General features: G+C 35.2%; 1 protein-coding gene across 32 annotated transcripts in view; it reads right to left on the bottom strand.

The window, feature by feature from the left end:
* nrcam (neuronal cell adhesion molecule) overlaps positions 1-16,882 on the bottom strand; it is a 182,698-nt gene that overhangs the window by 30,086 nt on the left and 135,730 nt on the right. For 12 of the 32 annotated variants that reach the window (XM_016993834.2, XM_016993841.2, XM_016993842.2 and 9 more), the window contains 10 exons: positions 16,688-16,789; positions 15,610-15,807; positions 15,423-15,493; positions 13,638-13,863; positions 12,773-12,888; positions 11,854-12,058; positions 11,348-11,470; positions 10,336-10,521; positions 3,970-4,035; positions 798-920 (listed from right to left, as the gene is read on the bottom strand). In XM_016993834.2, coding sequence (XP_016849323.1) covers positions 798-920; positions 3,970-4,035; positions 10,336-10,521; positions 11,348-11,470; positions 11,854-12,058; positions 12,773-12,888; positions 13,638-13,863; positions 15,423-15,493; positions 15,610-15,807; positions 16,688-16,789 — 1,416 coding nt within the window. The remainder of the gene's footprint in view (positions 1-797; positions 921-3,969; positions 4,036-10,335; positions 10,522-11,347; positions 11,471-11,853; positions 12,059-12,772; positions 12,889-13,637; positions 13,864-15,422; positions 15,494-15,609; positions 15,808-16,687; positions 16,790-16,882) is intronic. The other 20 variants (XM_016993845.2, XM_016993850.2, XM_062982476.1 and 17 more) reach the window with 5 other exon arrangements.

Genomic DNA, 16,882 nt, shown 5'->3' with positions numbered 1-16,882 from the left:
TCAGATAGATTGATTCAATCACTTCTTGCTATTTCTTCCTCAGCCAGGAAATATCAGTGGGCATTTAACCTCTTTTAAAAGGCTATGTCCACAGCTGCAGACTTTTCATGTGTACTCCTTCAAATGAGACATTACTAGGAGTATGCGTACAGTAACAGGATGTGGCCAATATCACATCTTAAGGTACTATAAGGAAATTGCAATAACTATTTTAGAGCAGGGGTGTAATTTTTCACTAATTTTCTCATTGAGGAAGAAACATACTACATGTACAATTGAGAAAGTCTTTGAAAACCACATATTTTTCAAAGCCTCATTGCAATTCAACTCTTATTTTGACCAAAATCAAATATGAGTGTTTTGCATAGTGTTCTCTACAATAAAAATAAAAAATAAAGTAAAATAATAGCATTTCTGAAAATTATTGTGCAGAGTCTGAATCTCCAACTATAGCCTGTCCAAAACAACAATATATAAATTTTGTGCACAATAAGTCCTCACATGTGAAGATTAGAATTTGTGCACAATAAGTCCCCAAATGTAAAGAATACGAATCCAGGATTCGTATTCTTATCATTGACCAAAAAAAAACAAACTCCTTTTTTCAAACATTTTTGAATATTTTTCCATCCCTGTTTTAGACTATGAAGAAAAAGCTGTATGACCTAGCGATTGATTTTTTTAAAAAGTTGTCCTCAGTTTTTTTTAAATAATGTCAACACTGGACTGCTTACTATTACTACAATATTTTAAATATATTACAGTCCTTAGAAGAATTCAATGAAATTTCTTCTTACTGCTGCTCACACCATATTCAATATAAATCTCATGAACTGGACCCTCATATTCCCAAGTCAGATTGGCAGAGGTCTCAGCAGCAGCTGCCGTAACATTTTTGATCCTTGGATAGGCATGGAGCACTGAATACACAAGAAAACAGAGCATATGAAAAGCATCCATTACATTTCATTTTTAACAATGTCATTAACCTGAAGCCTAAGTTAGAGGTTTTTTTGTCATGTGGAGGAAAGGAAATGTCTGCACTTACCGTTAATTCCCATTTACAGAGATTCTCGGGTTGGCAATCTGTAATTCAGAGAAAGCACCTCCTCTTGGTTACCAGACACAGTTCTCTTGCAAATGGAACCAAGGGGAGGAGCTTCCCCTTAGCTTCAAGGCTGAGCCTACATAAGCCCCTACCATCAATTATATTTTAGACTATTAGGCTATAGGCTATCTCTACTAATAAAATTGAATGCATACAATGCACTGTAATTAATATAACACAATGAGTAACAAAGAAGGCAAATGGGGTGGGAAAGAACTTTTCATAGAATTCCAAAGAAATTACTGCAAATGTTTATGGAGTTCATAGAATACAACTGACATGTTTTGGTACAGTATATTCACCTAGCAGCAAATTGTCCCAATCTGGAACTACTAACAAAGGGAAGTGGATAAAGTATAAATTTCCCTTTTATTGGAGCACCAAGAGTTGGCAATCTTCAAGGAAGTAGAAAAGCCTGATGATTGCCAAAACAGAATGATTCAAATTTCTGACTTATGTCAAAAGTGACATTGCAGTCAGTAGTAATATCCAGAAGATGTATGTATATATATCTCCAGTTTACCACTTTGAATGTGGATTCCATGGATGAGTAGTTTCCTAACTCTTTGAATATACTGAGCAGTAATCTTATCAGCCAGATAAACTTTGCAAATATATTCTAGTTCCATCCAGTACAGGGGATATATTTGCTCGCACAATAAGAACAATCAGAACAGAAAGAGGAACTCTAAAATTCTGAGTGCTAGAAAATGACACACATTTTTGACTGCACTGCTCTTTTACTTCAGATGATAGTTTGGCTAGGGAGAAAAATCCTCAGAATTATAAAATACATTAATTATGGTATGAAAGAGAAATAGATCCTAAGAAAATGAAATTACTGAAGGGAGTTTTACATTTGGAGTGTTCTATGTGGAGATGCTATGAACACATAATCACAGAATCAGAGTTGGAAGAGACCACAAGGGCCATTCAGTTCAACCCCCTGCTGTTCAGGAAAAACAAATATGTAAAACGAATACGTAAAACTGCCTTTCATTATCTATTTCCTAAAGAGAGTGCTAGCCTTGAGGTTAAAAGGCTTTGATGCAGAACAAGAAGCTATGTTGAGATGTCTGAGGTGAAATCTTTGCAGCTTTGATGACTCCTGTGGTTATTGTAATAGAAACTGACTCTGTTAATGAGCCAAGATACTGGCACTGGGGCAAGGGAGAGTTAAAATGTCAATGTATTAGTATCTAAAAGTTTGTCAAATTAAGTTTGAGTTTAATTATGTATTCTGTCTTGACAAACACTGTATAGCGTTTTTATACATGCTTTTGCTTTTGTCCATTTGTTTGTCCATTTGTTTGCTTTTCCTGTCGTTTTATTGTTTAAGAATGAAGGTATGTAGCACGTTCATTAACTTTCAAGATCATTCTTTCTGACAATTTTGTTCTTATGTGCCTTCAAATCAGTTTTGACTTATTATGAAGAGTTGTTTTGGTAAGGTTTATCAGTGAGGAGATGCTTTAGCTTTTCTCTGAGGCTAAGAGTGTGTGACATGCGCAAGATCACCAGTGGGGTTTCATGCCTGAGTGGGGATTTGAACTCCTGGTCTCCAGAGTGATAGTCCATTGTTCAAACTACTAAACCATGCCAGTTGTCTTCTGATTAGGGATGCAAATATTATTTTATTATTTTTGTTGAAAAGGGATGTCACCCTAGTGAAAAAAAGTAATGAGACTTTTTTCATTTTTGTAGGACAGCATGAAAACTTCACTTTTTTCCATTAACAGCAAAAGTATTTTGTGCAAAATAGATTTTTGTGTAAAAAAAAAACTCACTGCAATTTTTTGCATGAAAACATGCAAAATATTTCATAATCTCACTCACTCTGGGAAAAACATTGACATTTTCATTAATAATTGCAAGAATGAAATAACCAAAGCCCAAAGACAAACTGGAAAATTCTGAAGACACAGCATCTCACACCTTTTTGCACAGAAGATGTTTGATTCAAGTTAGAAAGTCTTGAGATCCATGCTAAATGTACTGAAACTGAACTTCTGCTTTAGGTGACCAAGGAGAGGAACAAACCACCTACGTTAAGTGGCACTGAAAAGTTTCTTGAAGATCAATATTAACTGCCCTACTTTCTACATAGCAATGGAGTGTGGTAGTGTAGATAAGTGCATCTTGAGTTATTCCAAAAGCTGCCAATGCATGCCAAGGACTGGTATTATATCAATGCTGTGCTATTTTCTTATTCGCGGAGTTTCCTGGAAAGTCACTGAGAACTGGCAGGTGATGGTCCATGAATGGGCACTGGTCTATGAGCCACTGCTTTGAGTAGTACTGGTGTAAATGAGCAAAAAACAAAACAAAACAAAAATAGAGTGACAGGCTGTTTTGACTTTTGAAAAAGTACATCTTCTACAGTTTGTTAATACTAGTTTGAGCTTAAAATGTTTTCTTTTGGGAAGAGGACCCTGCCAAGTAACTGAGAGGAGGTAATTCCATGAGGTCTGTCCCACTCTAGAATCACTGGAAAATTAGCAATTCTAAAATTGGTGGACAAGCAGTGGGTAAATTTTGCTAGTTTGTCCAAACACAGTGGGCAACTTCACATTCTATTAAACTGTGGTAATAAACAGGAATAGGTATGTATGGTATTTTTATGAACTCTACATCTCAAGGTTAGAGACTGAGAATAAGCCAATTACTAAAAAATGATATCCTAAAAATAGATTTAAAACTACATGTTCATGGAAAAGACATAGAGATAAGCAGACATAATGACTTCCTAGTTTCATGTTATCTTGTACATTCCAAAATGTCTTTTATGTTGTTTCCTTCTGTGTAATGTGGCATCTCAGCTATTTCCATGGCACTTATATGGATAAAATAAATAGTAATACCCTTATAAAATGTTGAAGGTACAGTGAGCATGACAGGGGAGGTTTCAAAAAGGTTCTCTGAATATCCTTCATCAGACAATGCAGGAAAGAAGAAAACAAAGAGTAAAAATTTTTGCACAATAAAAGGTTTAAACACCACAGTACCATCTTATACATTAAGAAATGAATACATGCATACATGAAGATCCATGCACATTTTTACAGACATTGTACTTGATACAATAGGAAAAAATTATAATAGGAAAGAAGAGTTTAAAAGTCACTGTTATTCTTTACAACTACCCTGAAAGACAATCATGTTATCCCTCACCACGCCCATAGAGAAAAGTATTATAGGTGCAATGCATAGCACATTACATTCATCATTACATTTTTGAACATGGTGCAGAATGGACAGACAGGCTATTAACAACTCTCAAAATGGTTTAGTTTCCATAAATTTGACCATCAAATGGCTGAACCAAAATGATGTTGGAGAAGAATCCACATGCCTGATGGCACTGGCTGGAGATTTCCAGCTGGTGCTTGAGCTGGGAGCTGACTTCCCCATATTGGGAAAAGTGAAGAGGAACAAATCCAGATGCATTCAACTAGAGCTCTGAAAAGTGTTTAAGTTACGCTGTGCCAATTGAATACACTTAGCTAAACATATCATTAAAACTTTTCTTAGCCTGCAAAAGAAATTCTTGTTCCTAATAAAGTATCGGTTTATATTAAAAATCTGTCCTAGGAAGAGTTACAGCCTATTCAGAAAAGGGTAGTACAGTCTCATATCGAGTCCTACAATGAGATTATCTCAGGAACCGGTTCTACAGTACTATTTAAAAAATTAGGGAATGAGGAACATTTTCTATTTGAAATATCTGGTGATCATTTTCGATTTAGAGTATCAGCCAATACTTCATTTATGAACTGGTTTCTGATCGCCATGGTTGTAAAAGAAAGAGAGATTTCGACCATAATATAAATAGTATTCCCAGTCACTTCTATTGTTGAACGTTAGCCTTCCCTGCATTTTGAATCTCTTCTAGCCTTGTGCATCTGAGTTTTCCTAAATATTTACGAAACTTCATATTTCTCTTTAGAAATTCATTTTCTTGATTTTGGCTAAGTTCTCAACCTTGTCAAAACCATATCAATGCTTATTTCTGTCTTCTGTGAAGTTACTCATTTCTCCCAGTTTGGAAAACATCTGACTTTATTCTTCTGAGTAATTAATAAAGATGTCTAACACTCTCCTCCAAATTGGCAAAAATATATTAATAAGCTTTTTGGATATGGTCTATACACCAGTCACAAATTTGCCGAACAGTACCATTGTCTAGCCAACGTATTATCAACTTGCCAACAAGATTACAGCAGAGGAATTTGTTGAAAGTCTTGCTAAAGTCAAGACAGACTGACTATCAATAAAGTAGGGGAGGGAAAGAGTCGTTGCAGAACTGGGAAGAAAATATAGTTTAATACTTTTCTATGGTCCTTTGGACATTTTAAAATGAATTCCTTTGAGATATCATAAAAATGGTATGGAACAAATAACACTCCCAATGAAATTAATGATGGCTAAACAGGAAATATGATTCACAAAAAGGCTCATCTTCTTGGGTATCCTAAAATGCAAAAGGTAGCTTTTGGAAATTTTTGAATGCAAGGGCGATCGGAGAATGTAAAGGGGAAAGGAGGGGATGAGGAAAATTTTCTATTTGAAATATCTTGTGAACATTTTCCATTTAGAGTATCAGCCAATACTTCATTTATGAACTATTGGGGCCGGGCTGTGGCGCAGCTGTTGAGCAGCTGCCTTAATTCACTCTGACCATGAGGTCATGAGTTCGAGGCCAGCCCGTGGCGGGGTGAGCACCCGTCAATTAAAAATAAAAAATAGCCCCTGCTTGTTGCTGACCTAGCAACCCGAAAGATAGTTGCATCTATCAAGTAGGAGATAAGGTACCACTTATAAAGTGGGGAGGCAAGATTAACTTATTTACGACCTGGAATGAGGAAGTGCCGTCAGTGTGGATGATGAAGCAGCTGCTCCCCCCTGTGGCCAGAATCGAACATCCCCTCAGAAGAAGGTTAACTTGCCTCTGCGTGGGTCTCTCAGTCTCTGTTTCATGTGTTTATGGGCATTGAATGTTTGCCCTATGTGTGTTATAATGTGATCCGCCCTGAGTCCCCTTCGGGGTGAGAAGGGCGGAATATAAATACTGTAAATAAATAATAAATAAATAAACTAGTTTCTGATCACCATGGTTGTAAAAGATTTATCTCAATTTAAATCTAGACATGACTGTATACTTCCTTTCAACATGAATGGAGGTTAATAACTATATTTCCTTCTTGGTTAAATTATTTTTTCTTTTCTATAGTCATCTTAATGATCTCATTAATCCAACTATCATACCTTTTCTTGGCAGAAAATATTAAATGCTATGAAATCTCAGAGTCATAGTTTGGTGAGGCACCAGCTACCTTTAGCACAGAAGGCTGAAGACTTTATAAAACTGCAACTCCCATAATACCACAGCATTGGGTAATGGCAGCTGAAGTGGTGTCATACTGCATTAATTCTACAGTGTAGATGCACTAGTTCATTGCAACGCTATCCAAATTCACCTTACTGTAATCACTAATAACTTCAATGGGACTTATTCCAAAGAAAACATATATAGGGGTGTTTTCCGGAAAGCATTAACCAATTCAGTTTCCATTACTTTTAGTAACAGTTGATTAAGAATAGGTTTAGATCAAAAGAGTCAAACTGTTTATACTATCTTAACTAAATTCCCAAGTTTGCAAATATCTAATGCTACAAAGTCCAGAAAAAATGATTTAATGATTTAGAACAACAGCTTTGATTTTTCACATCTTCCAACTAACAACTTGCAAATAGATGTCAATTGGTAATAAAATGGATACATAAAATTGTGTGAGTTGCAGGAAAACAATTGGATGTCATATGTTAACATATGCAGTCATCATTTTACTAGGAGTGTAAATGCCTTTGGGCTGGATAATAAGGTGACTGGTTTATGCTGGCAATTGTCTTCTGTTCCAGTTTGTAAGCTACGTGCATGCTGAACCTTCAGGCTAAAACTGAGATAACTAACCATTTGAGAAGATGGGTGAAGTGTCAACAAAACTGAGCTTTAATAACACCCATTTGTTCTTGCACAGAGTTCTACTTTCTAGCTGTATATGAAATTCTCTATGGTAATTGTATGCTACATAGGATGTCAACAATAGATTGCAGAGGTTTGTGTAAGTAGACTTGCATACCTACATATGTAACTGGATAAACAGTGGAATACACCAACAACAGAGTAAGAGAAACAATCCTTAAAAATAACTCTACATCATAAGTGCGTCATTCAACAGTGTGTTGAATATGACTTTCTAGATGCATGAAAATAGAATTAAAACTGTACATGCATATGGTTTGTGAAGCTGGTTTGGATTACAGATTATGGCATTATGCACCTTTTCATTCAAACCTGCTATTTGTAAGGAATGACACTATTTTAGCGCACATTAGCCAAACAATACTTTGGGCAAAATACCAAAACCTTGCAACATAGCAAGAGAGAAAAAGAATCAAAGCAATTCTTCAAATATATATACTATACAGTACCAATTAATTGAACCTCACACTTTGTTTTGCCTTTAGAGGGCACCATACTCCAGAAAGTTTAGCACTACCAACAGGCAGGTGGCACTGCATCACATGCACTATGCAATGGGGTGAGGTTCCTTCTACTACTTCACACTTAATAAATAATAATAAAACTTTATTTATATACTTCACACTTAGCAAAGGGAGTGCTACACCATCAGAGTGTCAGAGAAAAAATCTGCAAACCTCTTTCATCGGCCATAAGGAAAAGAATCACTTCCCATAGTATAATTGGGTCTTTTTTTGTCATAACCTATATAATTAATGGTCATTTTATTGGGTATGTTATAAAGCATTCATACTTTTGCTTTTCAGACCAATATGGGAGGCACTATGTTACAGAAAATGATACATGCATGATAAAAAAGCCCTCATTTTATCAGTTCAAGGATCTTCGAAGGCACCAATTGCAAAGCTCTCAGCCCACCCCACAAAATAATACAATTGTCTATTTTATTTACCTTCACCAGGACCTATATCAATTGGAAAAATACCAGCATTAATACATAAAAGGAAGGCATACTATAATTAGATAATAACAAAAGGGGTGTGTGTATGTGTGTGTGTGTGTGTGTGTGTGTGTGTGTGTATATATGTATGTATGTATGTGTATGTGTATATATATATATATATATATATATATATATATATATATATATATATATATATATATCTGGCACACATCTACATTTTCTATTAAACCACAAAAGCATGCAGTTAGATAGAAATTCTTAGAAAGAGGGAATAGGAAATTAAACACCCACTCGTATTAAATAGCAGTTTTAAAAGCAAAAGCTTATGTTAATATTCATGCATTCATCTTACTTATATAACAGGAAATATTTCTTAAACTTGATTATATTCTTATAATGTATTACTACACAGTAAATTTCATCTCTGCAATCCTCTGGGTATAATTTCCACTGAAATCAATACAATCTGTTTTTGATTAGACTCATATAGAAGCATCACACCACACAAAAATAAAAACTCTTGCTATGAAAAATGCACATATATTATGGCACTTTTTAGTTGGTCAGTCCAGGTAGCCATGTATGATTGAGTTTAACTACCTCCTAGTTTTTGTTTGCTTGTTTGTTTTTGCCAGTTTTAAGATGTTTTAATACAATGTTCTCTTAAAAATGGTACTAAAAACTCCACTAAAATGCTTTACAAGATAATTTGATATGTTGCTATGCTAGGGAACGTTTGTTGATTGGTTCTGTCTCTGTCGTGATAGCCATTGATTTTTAAAATGAGTACTTTGTAGTAAGCAGGTGAACATGGGAGTACCTTACCAGATCTGTTTAAGTAATGAAAAAAATGACAGGTCCAGATCCTAGCTTTCTATGCTCTTGGCCAAATACTGTAAAAAGTTTAGAAAGTTACTTTTAAGGAGAATTAATATGAGGTGCTCACAACATCAAAGCCTGACCTATGGTAGGATGATGTGTTGTTTACATCTATAACAGGGTTGCCAAGTGTCCTTTATTTTAAGGTGTGCCCTCTCCTTCTTTTTAAGTCCAGAAAGCTTGTTCTTTATTGGACAACCAGCTCCCTCTATTTGAGGGCCGGAAAACTTTTCCTTTTATATAGACTGGAAAAAATACTTTAAAATACCGTAATTTTTTTGGATGTGGGCCCTTCATAAAGATAGGTGGAATTTATGAAATAAATGGCAAAGTTAACTGAAATCATTAATTTCAATTAGTATTTAAGTAGAGCACAAACTTGTTAACAGCTACTTTATGGCTTTCAGATCTGGATTTCTGCAATTTTGATTGTTCCTTACTGCTCTTTTGTAAACCCGGGAAACCTTCAACCTGCAGCCCTCCAGATGTTTGTGCCCCCCCACTCCCAGAAACCCTAGCCTTCCTGTTTAAGGGTCAGGAATTCTGGGAACTGAAGTCCAAAACTCCTGAAGAGCCACAGGTTGAAGAGACCTGAATTAGAACAATTGTTAAAAATCATTGTCAAAGCTTTATATTGTGGTGGACACTGAAAAGCAACAGATAGAGTGCACACACTGCAGTGAATAAGAGACAGTATCCATCTAAGATTATCCCATCCTTCCACAGTATAAGGTCTTCCAAATGTTCAGGACAAGACCTCTTATTGTTAGTTAGAACATCAGTACAGATGTTGAGATTCTCCTCCAACATGTCTGAAGGCTATAGATTGGAAAAGGTTGGATTACACAGTTCAAAGTGGTTCAGTATGATATTCCACCCAGCCTACATACTGAAACACCTCACATCATCATAAGAAGAAAATAAAAATGCTGAAACTAGGTAGTCAGTCTCCAAAATCAGAATAAACTGTGATATAGTTTGATGAATTGTTTTCACTGGGTGGGAGGAAGGGAGGAATACTCTTTCAATAAGTCAGTTGCACAATAGCTATACATTATTTTCAAGTAGGTTTCGTGCTACTGTTCTCAAATCTCTGTCTGGAAAGTTGTATACATTTGCTTTGTGTGCTTCACTAGTGGAATTAGTTTGTTATGGCAAAAAGATTTTTTTAGCGTAAAGGCAAATTTTCTTTTGGTTGAATGAGTCTGTACAGCTTTTCTAGATATTAAGATCAGGGTACACAAATATTTCAGTTTAAACTCAATTAAAAATAGGAAAATTCACTTGTTGTGATAAAAATTTGAATAATTATTCAGATTTGTGGACCATCTTTATACATACCCATCTTACCTTCATCCATAATTGTTACTGCCTCCTCTGTTATTTGATTTCCAGATCCAACTGATGTTTGTGCATAGAGGTAAAACTTGTACCGAGTACTGTAATTTAAGTTGCTTAATGCCAAGCTGGTCTCATTAGCCGGAATACTGATCTCTTCCAAGCGGCCTAAGTCATGGGTGCTATTAACTGTTATTATAACACAATAAACACAAAAAAGTATTTAATGTCTATTTTGGAAAACATGACATCAAAATGCACTATATACATTTGAACCTGAGATCCATGATAAACTTTTTAACACTACGATAAACATGTTGACACAAGGTATTAGAATCCAGGTTTTGATACTGGGATACTGTCCACTAAAACATAAATTTTAATGGCCAGAATCCTTCCAATTCAACAAATGTGATTTACCTAATGTAGACTCATCATTCAACAATGGTTTAATAGGTTTACTCTAGTTGGAAAGTAAAACATGCATACAACATGAATGTGTGATCCCAGAACCTCCTGGATGGCTGCAATTTATATTAACATTGAAAAGGAAGGATATATTTTTGTATCAAACAAGAAGAAGGTTTGTAGCACATAGAATGAAATGGTTTTTGCACCTACAAGTGATGCAGTCATCAAGATCAATTTAGTCAAGTCCTCTGCTGGTTGCTGCAGAAGGACCTTTTCTAGAGATAAATTGTTTACTCTGGTAGATTACATCAGCACAGCCATGACTTTTTGGCAGTAGAAGTACAAAAAGAATTAGGAAATTGTTTCTTAGCATTTCCAAGGACCAGTCTTCTATACAAATGAGGCAAGAGCATGCACAAGAAGAATATAAAAGTATAAGAATAAAAGAGAGGTTTTCCAAAGACTTAACTTTTCTTTTAACATTACAGATTTTTAAAACAAACAGCTCTTCCTCATGTGCTATACCAATTCATCTCAAATAGTATTATTAACTATTTAATAAGCATGCACTTTGACAAATTGTTTTTAAAAACTGTTTACTTACTTGGTTGAAACTTCAGGGTATACCCTACCAGAACACCATTTGGATGAGAAGGTGGGCCCCATTCCAGAGTGAGAGAATCCAGATTTGGATTAGTGATCTTCAAAAAGGAGGGTGCACTGGGAACTTCAAAAAATAACATGACACATTTAAAAATAGTAATCGAAAAGAACTAAAAGTTAAATATTATAAAAGATATTATGAATGGTCTAAGTGTTTACTTGTTGTTTTTACTTTGTCTGGTTCAGATTACTTTAACCCATACACTACTTGTATCTTTGTTTACTCAAATACATCGATTTCATGGGTCTACTTCTAACCATGCTTAAAATTACAGATTGTATTATCGTATTTTACCATGCAATACTCCAGCAAAAGAGTATTATTATGCGATGAAACATGGTATTTTGCTTTTCTCTACATATACTATTTTCATGACATTAGTGAAAATTTCAGGTATTATATATTCAACATTGAAAAATTTTGAATTGAGTCATCTCACTGCATACCCCCTTCAGGAGTTTTAAATGCTTCATCAGGAGATGGTGGTCCTTCTCCCTTCCCATTAAGTACTCTGACATTCAGTTTGTAAGAACTATAAGGCTCCAGCCCTGGCACCATTCCATGTGTCTTGTTTCCACTAAAAGTCAATGTCTTTTTTTCTATATGCTTCTTAATTCTTCCAGATAGGCTTTTCACCTTCCAGTAGTAAATCTAAAAAAATAAATATAATTAAACATTTACACTAGAGCTTTTCTGGGCTTATGCTATTGCATTCTTAGCAGGCATGCTTAGATGTTATGCTTGACACAGATAACTTTGTTGGTTTAACTAAGACTTAATCAAACTTAAAGCAGACACACTGAAACCGATGGGGCATATGTTTATTTCAATTGGTCTACAGCAAGTGATGTAGTGGCACATGTCAAATACAGTAAGGTTTGTTATTACTTGCTAGTTTCATTTGTAATATTATTGAGAAGTGGAGTGTGCCACATTTTATCTATTCTATCAGAAAGAAGAAATATAAGTCATAGCTATTAGGTGCAGAACAAATAGCTCTGCTATTGCTGTTGAGAAAACAAAAAAGATTGCTAAGAGTGAAAGAGAGAATAACATCATGTTAAGTCATGCTGTATTAATTTTCAAAATCATTCAAATCACACATTTTTCAGGAAGCATTTTAGAGAAAGGAATATCAGCAGTCAAAGCTAAAATTATCGTATAGATTAGATAGTGAAACACAACAGCTCAACAAAGCTACTTTAACTATTTGGAAAGTGACAGAATATCAACCTTACAGAATGCCTATTTCGGTCTTTCTCCAGCTGGTGAAAACAAGTTGTGTAGAGACGATTCTCACCCAAAATACAAATTAATTACAGTAATATATTACAGTAATTTAAACATCTTCTATAGTTAGCTTACTTTGTATCCCTGAAGATGACCTCGGATGTACTTTTGTGCTACTGGATCCCACTGAACTTTTGCTAATGTGCTGTTCACAACTTGTACCTGCAAATTTCCTGGAGCAACCATAGGTACTGTTAGGGAGAAAATTAAAAATCTCATGTTAGAGCTTCTTGCGTGAAGTCATGCAGTACTGCACAGGAGTTGTCTTCCCATTACCCAGAGTGAGGTGGTTGCTTCAAGCAGCAGATTTTAAGTGTCAAAAAGGGGCATCAAGTTCTCTTATTTTTTAAAATAATATTTTTATTTTTAAATTTGTAAAACACCCACAATACGCATTACAAACATATATGCATACACATACATAGACAACCCACCACTCAAAATACAATTACCCCTCAACCCACCCCCAGTGCGACCCACCACCTTGATTCCAGACACTGAACAACATAGAGTTTATGCATAATTTTCTTTAACCCTCTGTGCTTCTGGATCAATACATTCCCCTTGTTTTTATTTCTTAGATTCCCCCGTCATATATGCTAAGGCCAGCTTCCAATTTCTTTCAAAAACTTCATGACTTTCATGTTTCAGATTGCTAGAAATCTTGGCCATCTGTGCATAATCCCTCAATTTATCCTTCCAATTTTTAATGCTTAATGCTTTTTTACTGGCAATCATTATGCGTGTAGCCGCAAAACTGTACCCGTTCTTAACTATGAGTCGTTCATAAGTCGGATGTTGGCAACTCAGGGACTGCCTGTATTACTACTACTACTACTACTACTACTACTACTACTAAAGCTTCAGGATCACAGCTTTAATACATAACCCCCAAAAGAACATTTACCCCCAAAATTTTAAGTCATCACAAGAAACTTACAGTCTTCCCCAGAATGTCCAATGACTGTTGTAGGTTCAGGTGCAGGTCCTAGATCATTTAATCCCTGTACTTTTATCTCATATGGAGTAAATGTTGGTGTACCAGACACAATATACCTAGATACATTTGCAACTATAACAGATGTCCATTCATCATCTCCGTCCTTCTGCCGCCAGCTAACTTTGTACTGAAGCCCAGGGCCATTCGACTGAAATTGTTTTAAAGGCTAAAATAAAAATTAAATGAAGGTACTGGTTAAAGATTAGCCAACACATTTATAGAACATAAAAAGGACTAGGCTAATATAAAATGGATAAAGATAATATACATGGGCATTGCACCCACAGATTCAACTAACCATAGATCAATAATAATCATATCATTTTAAAAAAATCAAAAATACTATATTAGAAATGTTCTTTAAAAACAACAGTGCAGCATGGCTCATCTATTTTCTCCCTCATCTCTTCTCTGCTTCCACCTGGGGTCTTATGCGAGGACTGTGATGGAGGCTGTTCTGTGGCACTCTACTGATGAGGTTGGATGAGAAACAGAGGAAGATTTGGTTATCAGGGTGGGGAGGGAAAGCTGAGGTGCCTTCATGGAGCACATGGGAGTCAAAAGTTATCAGTGACAAGGAAAAATGCAAGAGGAAAGACTGATAGTCTGGCTGGAGAAGATAAGCTGGGATGTGTATGAAAAGGCAAGTTCCCATCATTTTTCTCATGTTGATACAACAAACTAGTTATAGAAAATTCATATTAAAACCCATTCTGTTTACTTGGCATTTATTTTTATCATTTTATTGATTATACTTCACCTAGGATTATAAAAGTAATCAAGATCTATTGAACTGGATATATCTCACAATCCCAAGAAGACTAAAATCTTTCTCTCACAACCATTTCCATAATTTATTTATCTGAAGGATCTTTATCCTGGTGTGGTATTCAGGCGAAGAGCTATTTGCAAATTCTGACAATAATATTATTTCTGCTCCAACTAAACGACATAGCACAAAAATAAAGGCATTATGTGTCAAAATGAAAACCAAGGCACTACCTCATAATTTTGCAGTTCATGAGCAGTTTTAAGTAAGTTTACTTTGACCTCAAATTTGCATATTATCTTTGGACAATAATAGCATTTTAACTCAAGGTATTTTCTGATTTCAGTTCAAATTCCACAGCATTCTATGGTATTAAAGTGTCTCATGTCCGTAGGAATGTTTCTGGGTGCAGATTCAAGAGTATTCCACATTTCTCAAAACACTCAAGAGCCAGAAAACATGTGTTACCATGACTTGGAATAATTGTTTTTAGTATTTGCCAGCCCTCTATGTTTGCATCAGTAGCCACACACACAAATCCAAAGATAGATATCAAATATCTTATCATGTATCTGTAGGGTAATTTTTTATTTCTGCTTTTTTTTGTTTGTTAGAAATGCTATAAATGTATACAGCAAGAGGATGAGATTTGGGGACATTGTTTAGGCAACAATATCATGAAATGGCTACTAGTTCTAGTTCTGTGGGAGTTCTGCAGCAAAATTAGGTCTGAAGGACTACAGTGTCAATCTCTCTGGTTAGATAACTCCATGTTTAATCAAATTCCAGTATGATGTATTGCACAAGACTAAACATGTATCTAAAGGAGATTCCCACTTGCCATTGTGAGCATTTCCCTGCATGTTTAAGAAAAAGCAATGCCAATTATAGTGTTTTCAGAGACATCTTGACATCTTGTCATTTGAGTGTATAAACAGTAAAAAAAAAATCCTCACCTCCCACATAATCACCAAATTATCAGGTTCTGATCCAATCCCTTGAACATCAGTAGGATTGTCATCAGGCTCTAGAAATTAAACATGCATTTTTAAGTAAAAGAAACGATTGAGTAATAAATGTGTAGGCCAATTCTATAATATTCATAATCTAAGTTGATAATAGTAAGTGACTGTCTTTATTTACTTGCAGCTTTTGTAAAATACTGTTCAGAGGCTTCACTTGGCTGGCTTCTTCCAATATCATTGATAGCTATTACACGAAATGAATAGTTAACATATGGTGACAACTTTAACTGTGTAGTTGTGAGGATCCCATTGACTTCTGTCTGGTAGTTCCATATCCCTGGTTCACGCATCGCATCTTCATATTCAATGATGAATTCTACACAGAAAGAGAAAGAAATGCATCACTTTGCTTCATATAACAAGCTAAATAGATTTTAAGATAGTTATACAGAACAAAATAAAAGCTCTAGTTTTTATGCATAGTTTCTATTACTTCTTTGAACTGTAACTGTAAAAATATATTTTAGAAGGGATGCTTCCTGTGTTAAGCCCTCAACGGAATGTAGTTTTACATCTTTCACAGAAGAGCATAAAACTGTCTTGCTAAGAAGAACCTCAATTGAACTGGTCTCGGTTAAAGTTGACCTACTAACTTACAAAATTCTCACCTGATTCCATGTATTTACTTTAATTAGGACTACCGTGTTTTCCCGAAAATAAGACAGTGTCTTAAATTAATTTTTGCTCTCAAAGATGCACTAGGTCTTATTTTCAGGGGATGTCTTATTTTTCCACGAAGAAGAATTCACATTTATTGTTGAACAAAAAATTAACATTTATTATATACTGTACAGTAGTTGTCATCACAAACCAGCATAACCAGACAAACTGTTCATCTTATCAAGAATTTCTTGTTACTACAATTATTTCCATGTACAACAATATCTATGGTACGTACATTTACCAATCCTGCATGCTCTGGTGTTCTGTTCAGCGGGCATGCTTCCAAACAAAAACTTTTCTTTTCTAGGTCTTACTTTTGGGGGAGGCCTTATATTTAGCAATTCAGCAAAACCTCTAATAGGTCTTATTTTTTTGGGGATGTCTTATTTTTGGGGAAACAGGGTAGCAAATTACAATTGAATGGCATACTTCGTTAAATCAGAGACATACTCTTTAAATGAAAGAGGTGTTTCAGTTCTAAAAAAATATTCTATTTCATGAAATTACATTCCACTAAGTACAGCAAACCATACTTGTAATAGGACTATTATTGTCATTGCCCGGGATCCAGGTGAGCTGAACACTCCTTTCTAGATGGTCTGTTAATTCCAAATCAAATGGTGGATCAGGACGATCTGTAGGCCAAATGAAGATAAAGATGAAGACTTTATAGAGAAAATCTAAATACACCATGGGAAAATGGTTTAGTGATAATAAGCATGCAACTG

This window comes from Anolis carolinensis, chromosome 5 (genome assembly GCF_035594765.1).
Source record: "Anolis carolinensis isolate JA03-04 chromosome 5, rAnoCar3.1.pri, whole genome shotgun sequence".
NCBI lineage: Eukaryota > Metazoa > Chordata > Lepidosauria > Squamata > Dactyloidae > Anolis > Anolis carolinensis.
This window is presented reverse-complemented; position numbering and strand designations above follow the sequence as displayed.